General features: G+C 51.3%; 1 protein-coding gene across 1 annotated transcript; it reads right to left on the reverse strand.

Annotated features, from left to right (window-relative positions):
• Positions 1 to 81: 81 nt before the first annotated feature.
• On the reverse strand, positions 82 to 3,606 carry LIN7B (lin-7 homolog B, crumbs cell polarity complex component). The gene is made up of 6 exons (XM_036885937.2): positions 3,383 to 3,606; positions 2,936 to 3,054; positions 2,585 to 2,656; positions 1,720 to 1,929; positions 520 to 683; positions 82 to 185 (listed from the first exon to the last, which is right to left on the reverse strand). Exons 1-6 carry the CDS (start codon positions 3,417 to 3,419, stop codon positions 164 to 166), a joined length of 624 nt encoding a protein of 207 aa, XP_036741832.1. The 5' UTR covers positions 3,420 to 3,606; the 3' UTR covers positions 82 to 163.
• Between the last annotated feature and the right edge of the window lie 2,695 nt (positions 3,607 to 6,301).

The raw sequence follows: 6,301 nt of genomic DNA on the forward strand, positions 1-6,301 counted from the left end.
TCTCCACCTCAGCTTCTCTCCCTCCCCCACATCTCAAGACACTCTAACTCCAGGATGCAGGACAGACACACAGACACTGAATGAGGGTCAAAGATCTTTAAATAAGGAACCAGTGACAATAAATACTGTACAGGGGAGCGGGTGAGGGTCCAGATCTGTGGTTTCAGCCTCGAGACTCCAAGGACCTGAAAGGAGGGTGAAGAGAGGGGAGCCAGGCTCAGGGGAGGGGGCCTGGGAAAGGCATGGGAGGAAGCCAGGACTGGGGTCCCAGAGCCAAAGGCCCAACAAAGTGGGCTGAGGGATTCCAGAAAGAACAAATTCCAGATCTTGGTATGGGAGTGAGCTGGGGGTCCCTAAGGGATTTAGCCAGACCAGCTTGAAGAGAGAAGCTGGGTCAGGGATCCAGGGTCAGAATCCCAGGGAGAGGAGCCAGGGCTGGGGATGGCAATCAAGGTCCCAGAAATCACTGGCCTGGTTTGGGAGTTGGGATAAGGGAGGCAGCAGTGGCAAGGGGCTCACGAGTAGCTCTGGTGCTGCTGGCGCCGGCGGGCAGAGCGCATCTTCTCAAAGCGGGCCTCCATCTCCTCCAATACCCGAGGTGTATAGCGCACCACCAACTTCACGGAGCCCTGGGCTGCCTTCAGCAGCTCCACTGCCTTCTCGTGCTGCTCACCCTCAACACTCTGCAGGGTGGTACAGACAGCTGGACCTGGGACCCTACACCCACACCCAGTCCCCACCCGGAAATGGGACCAGCTGTTGGTGAGCCTGGTTCTAGCCATGACATGCCAAGGCCTCATGTCCTCATGGGAGAGTCATTAACTCTTTTCTCAGTGTCCTCCCCTAAAACCTTCCAAGTTCCCCACATCATGGACAAGCCCCATGTGTCTTCAGTCAGTCACTGAGCCAGACCTCCAGGCCCATCTTTATCCCGTCCCTCCCCACAGCTCATTAATCCCAAACCCCATCTCTCCTGATCTGACTGCCCCTTCTTTGTTCCCATCACCCTGGCCCCAGCTCAGGCTTCTTCCTCTCCCCAGTGGACTTACCTTAGTCCCCTCCCTGGCTTTCTGGCCTCCAGTCTGTCCCCTCAGTCCATCCCGCACAGAGTCCAGAGGGGTCTTTCTATACCTCTAAGCTGAGCCTATCCCTCCCTTACAGCCTGGTTCCCCAGAAACCTGAGACAAAGACCCAGATTCTCAGGCTGGCACTCAGGCCTCTCATGGCTGGCCTCAACCACCTATCCAGTTGTGCCTCCATCTACTCTAGCCAGTGAGTTTAATTTTGCCTGCATGCCCAATTCTCCATCAGAACTAGGCTTCTCTCTTCAGCTCAGAGGAATTCAGCCCCTACGTACAATACCATCAGCTAGTAACACCCTCTCTACCTTATTTGCCTGGAGAACTCCTACTCATTCTTCAAAACCCAACTCAAATATTCCTTCCTCTGCAAAAACTTCCCTCATCTACACTGGCCCAGTGCCACATCTGGGCTCTCACAATGCTTTGTGCTTCCTCGTTATTATCTTCCTAGATTAGGACTATTTCAATCAGGGTCCCTCTCCCTCACCAGTAAGGGAGTCCTTGAATGTAGCAGCTGAGCTAAACTTCTCTCAGGGTCTGCAAAAGTGCCCAGCACAGGTTGGTTGAATGTCAGAAACAGGTCCTGTGCTACTTTGGACAGACTGTGACCCCAGCCCTGCCTCAGCCCCCCACTCACCACACCATTCACTGACAGCAGCTGGTCCCCACGCTTGAGGCCTCCGTGGCGGTCAGCCACACCTCCAGGGATGACACGGGAAATGTAAATGGGGGAATTCTGCTCCTTGCCTCCCATGATGTTGAAACCCAGGCCCTCGTCTGTCTTGGGCAGCTCCACTACCCTGGGGTGTGCGTGGCCCTCGCTGGCAGTGAAAGCAGCCACTGTGGCCTGGGAAGAAGAAAGCATTGGGAGATGAGGGCCCTTCTTTGGCCGGCACACAAACTGGAGTGCAGGAGCTGGGCCAGGGAGGGTGATTCAGGCCAGATTGCTTTCCCCAAGCAGAGAGTGCCCACCAAATTCAGCACAAGATCACTCTGTAATGACAGTTATGTCCCTCTGAGTTTACTTTGGGTGCTTCAGACTTGTGGAAGAGAAAGTCTCCATTTGGTGTGAGTGTGTCTTGAATATACTTGCCAATTTTGCTTTTTTAAAGAGAAAACCAGGGCCTGGAATTGCTGAGAGCTTCCAGGAAACAGCAAGAAATAGCATCTAACTACAGTCTCATAAGTTTTCAGTGTTTGATGCTATTCCCTTGTTTTCATTGTATTAGATGTTTAAGATTATCTTCTGGGTAGGCATGCTGTACTAGTTTCCATGTGTAGTTGCTAAAGTTGCCTTTACAATGACATTTTAGTAAAATATGTGCGATTATTTAAAATATATGATAAATAATAGTAAGGGTGGTATGTAGATTTGGCAGAAATCATAAAGGAGGAAAGAGGAATGACTGACATTAGGAAAACCATTAGCTAGACATTAGGACTGACATTAGCTAGACATGCAGTTCAGAGGATACCAGGAGCGATGGGGAGGGGGCGCCTACCTTGGCTGTAGCGTGGGCCCGGATCTCAGCGCTGCCGGTGATGTCCAGCGTGTCATAGAGCTGCTCATACACCTGGTGAGGACGTAGCAGCATCAGGGGGCCGTCAGTCCCCTCTTGCCTTCGACACAGGAGTCCAGACTCGCAGCCCCTCCCACCCAAGGATCCGCCCCGTCCCCGCAAGCAGGGAACGCAGGAAACTTCAACTCCCAAAGAACCTCGGAGCCGATGCGCTGGCACCTCAAGGCGGGCCGCCCCGGGCACTGCTGGGAGGCGTAGTCCCCCGGCTGGGTATGGGGGACCTGAAGGACGATGGCCAACCCCGCTTGCGCTCCAGCGCCGCGCGGCTCTCACCTCCCGGATGGCAGAGCAGAAGCGGCTCTGCAAGACTCGCTGGAGGGCTTGCAGCTTCTGCGGGGGCAGCTCCCCGCTGCGCTGAAGCCGCTCGAGGAGCTCCACCGCCCGGGACACGTCTGCGGGGCGGGGGCGGGGCGCACAGACAGAGTCAGACACGACCACGCAGACAGGCACGGAGCGCTGCGGCCAGAGACCGAGTAAGGGCGAGCGCAAGACAGACCAGTTCGGTTGGACACCCGGAGAGTCGCCGTTGGCAAGGGAGACATGCAGCCAGCCGGGCGCCGCGCATCCCCAGGATTCCCATACATGCACTGACAGGGGAGCCCCGGGACCGCCCGGCTAGCAGCGCCCCGCCCCGTCTGCCCGCCCACCCGCCGGGGCCTGGCTGGAGGAGGGGATGCGGGCCGCGGGCCAGCCGGGTGGGCAGGGCCCTGGCGCGGTTACCTCGCTCCAGCCCCAGCGGCTCCACTAACGCAGCCATGTCCGCACCACCGCCGCCAGCCGCCCGCCCGGTCGCCGGCGACGGAGGCGGGGCTGCGCGAGGCCACGCCCCTAGCTACGGACGCCCCCTGCGGAGGTGCACCCAGGCTGCGCTCAGCTCTCGGCGCTGTGACCGCCCACCTGCTGCCTCGCGTCTGGCGGCCCTGCCCTCATCCTCCATCGGTCTGTCTCCTGTTTGCGACCCCTCCTATTGCAGCCTTTGGCTGCACCTCCTTCCATATTTGTTTGGCCTGCCCGCTAAACCTGTTCCCTCTCTATCCCTTTTTTCCACATTCACTGGACATAAACGTAGGTCAAACATCTGGGCCCCAGGCAAAGAACACGATGGTGAGCAGGGCAGACAAGCCCACTGCCCTCAGGAAGCTTAGAGGTGTAGGAGGAGGCAGACAACCAACTGGGCCTGAGATAAGAATTGGGAGTGGGGTGGTGACAGGTCTAGGAGCATTGCAGAGAGTCCCTGGACGTAAGAGCATCAAGACGTGGGGCACGGGTCACTTTCCAGGCAGAAAGAGCCCATATTGCTGGGCAGCAGAGTAAGGATGGGAGTGGTTTATGATGAAAAGGTTGGCAAGATAGTTTGTTGCATGGCCTCGTGTGTCCACACGTGCACGCTGAAGATTTTGGACTTCATGGTAATTCCTAAGAGTAAAATGTGATATTCATGTATATTTTAACATCACTGTGGCCACTGTGTGGAGACTGGGCAGGATGGGAGCCAGAGTGGAGGCAGGGGGCCCAGTCAGGGGGCTACACCAGTAATCCCATTATGGCTTAGACCAAGACATGTGCTGACAGATTTGGAAATGTCTGGACGTCTTGGTAGTTAACTGTACATGATGACTGGAAGGTGGAAAAGGGTTATTAAGCTGCTTGTGGGGACTTTGGCTAAGATAGTCTGTGCCGGAGGGGGGATACTGGGTATTCTGAGAAGCCTGTGTGGTATTCAAGGCCTGCAAGCACTTCTGAGAATTTGGCAAAGGTGGTAAATAAACCCGGGCAAGAGTGGAAAAGATTGCTGGGGCAAGAAAATAGAGAATGAGATAACTGAGGCCTTAAAACTCCTAACATATAACAGGAAGACAACCAAGAATGGCCAGAAACATAGGAGGTAAACCAGGTAGGAGAAACCATGGGAAGAGAGCATTTTTAAAGAAGGAAGTGAACACTGGTATCAGACGCTTTAGGCAGGCCAAAGCAATGTGGGAAGCGCAGGTAAGACTGGCTGTTGCTGACAATTAGCTGGAGGGGGATATGAAATCCAGAATAGGGCTTTTGGCAGTGGGAGGACTAGAGCAAGTTTGTCCGTTCCTCTTCCCTTCATAGTATTTTTCTTTTACTTTAACAAAAATAGCAGAGTTAAAAACACACATAACCCAGAGGGCTAATACTGACAAGCACCGGCCCCCAATTCCTTTCCTAACTCCCCTCACTGCAAGGGGCAACAACTTACAGATGTTTGCTAGTTGCTTCCGTATGTAACATGCTATTTCTCAGTTTATTGATTTTAGGTGTTGGTGATATATATTGATTTTCTGTTCTTACAACCTTTTCCCTCTTCCCATGGTAGTTTTATGGTACCGGTTTTTAGGTCAATCAATAAAGTGCTCATGTAATGTCTGAGTACTTACTGTTTACTGCAGAGCCCAAGTGGTGATCTGTGATTACATTTTCTTTCTTGCATAGCATCTTTTTGTGTGATTTCTACTTTCATCACATTCTCAATTTCTTTCAAACTCTCCATCACAGCAGATTCTTTTTTTTTCATTTTATGAGAAGTAACAAACATCACTAAGCTTAATGTGTACATAATGATTTACATATAGTGTGAGATGATTATCGCAATAGGTTCAGCTTCTGAATCTTATCCTGAAACTCTTAGGAAACTTCAGTCCTCTAACCCCCATGTGGACCACAGTGTGCTCTCTAGAAACTGACATCCCTCCACTGCTTTGAACTGCATCTGGTTTCTTCCCTTTTAGAGCTCTCATTTTGGGTAAGTATATCCTCAGTTAACTTCCTAAAAAGGTTGTGAGATTCCTCTTACTTTCAAGAAAGTTTGTCCAATTTTTTTTCCCCCTAGCACTTCTACTCTTTAACAGGAAGGTTTCAGGTTACCTAGTATCTGATCAACTACCAAATTCACCTACTAAATTCTTAATTTCAGTTACTGTTTACCAGTTCTAAAATTTTCATTTGGCCCAAGATTTCAGATGTTAAAATTCTCCATTGTTTCCTTATTTTGTGAAAATAGTTATTTCACAAATAGGTAATTCCAACATTATAATCATGCCCAAGTCTGTTTCTATTCTTTTTTTTTCTTGGATTTCAGTTAATTCAAGTCCTCTTTCTAGCATGCCTGATAATTTTGAGTAGATACTAAACATTGTTTTAAAAATCATAGAGGCTCTGAATTACATCTTCCTCCAAAGAGGGCTAAATTCTCTTGGCAGATAACCTAAGTCCTGATGGGGTCTGGTTTTAGGTTCTTATGCCTGGTCTATTTCACAGGTGGCCTTCCTCCAATTTTGTGGCACTCTGGGGATCTCAAGCATGGCCATTCTACCTGCAGGTTTTGAACCCCCAACCTGTCCCCCAAGAACAGCATGGCTGCTGAGATGTGTTCAGCTCCTTAACCTCCAACTATTGCTTTTGAAGAGCTCCTTGGGGAGTCTTGCAATAGCAGCTTAGGAGTTGGCAAATGTCTGGAGGGAAGAATGCATGTCAGTTTAGTTCATTGTCCCATCTGGGAATTTGACCATTAAGGCCCAGCTGTCTGGTCTAACCTCTGTGAACTAAGCCTAGTGGAGAACTGCCACTTTCTGAGTCTGTTCCCCCACACTAAATTGGAAAAAAACATCCTTA

The sequence above is a fragment of the Manis pentadactyla genome, chromosome 15 (assembly GCF_030020395.1).
Source record: "Manis pentadactyla isolate mManPen7 chromosome 15, mManPen7.hap1, whole genome shotgun sequence".
NCBI classification, from domain to species: Eukaryota; Metazoa; Chordata; class Mammalia; order Pholidota; family Manidae; genus Manis; species Manis pentadactyla.

Coding starts and splice junctions, on each gene's coding strand:
- LIN7B (XM_036885937.2), bottom strand. CDS start 3,419: ATGGCTGCGTTAGTGGAGCCGCTGGGGCTGGAGCGAG. Junction 3,055..3,382: donor GCCGCTGGGGCTGGAGCGAG/GTAACCGCGCCA, acceptor CCCGCCCCGCAG/ACGTGTCCCGGGCGGTGGAG. Junction 1,930..2,584: donor GGGCCCACGCTACAGCCAAG/GTAGGCGCCCCC, acceptor TCTTCTTCCCAG/GCCACAGTGGCTGCTTTCAC.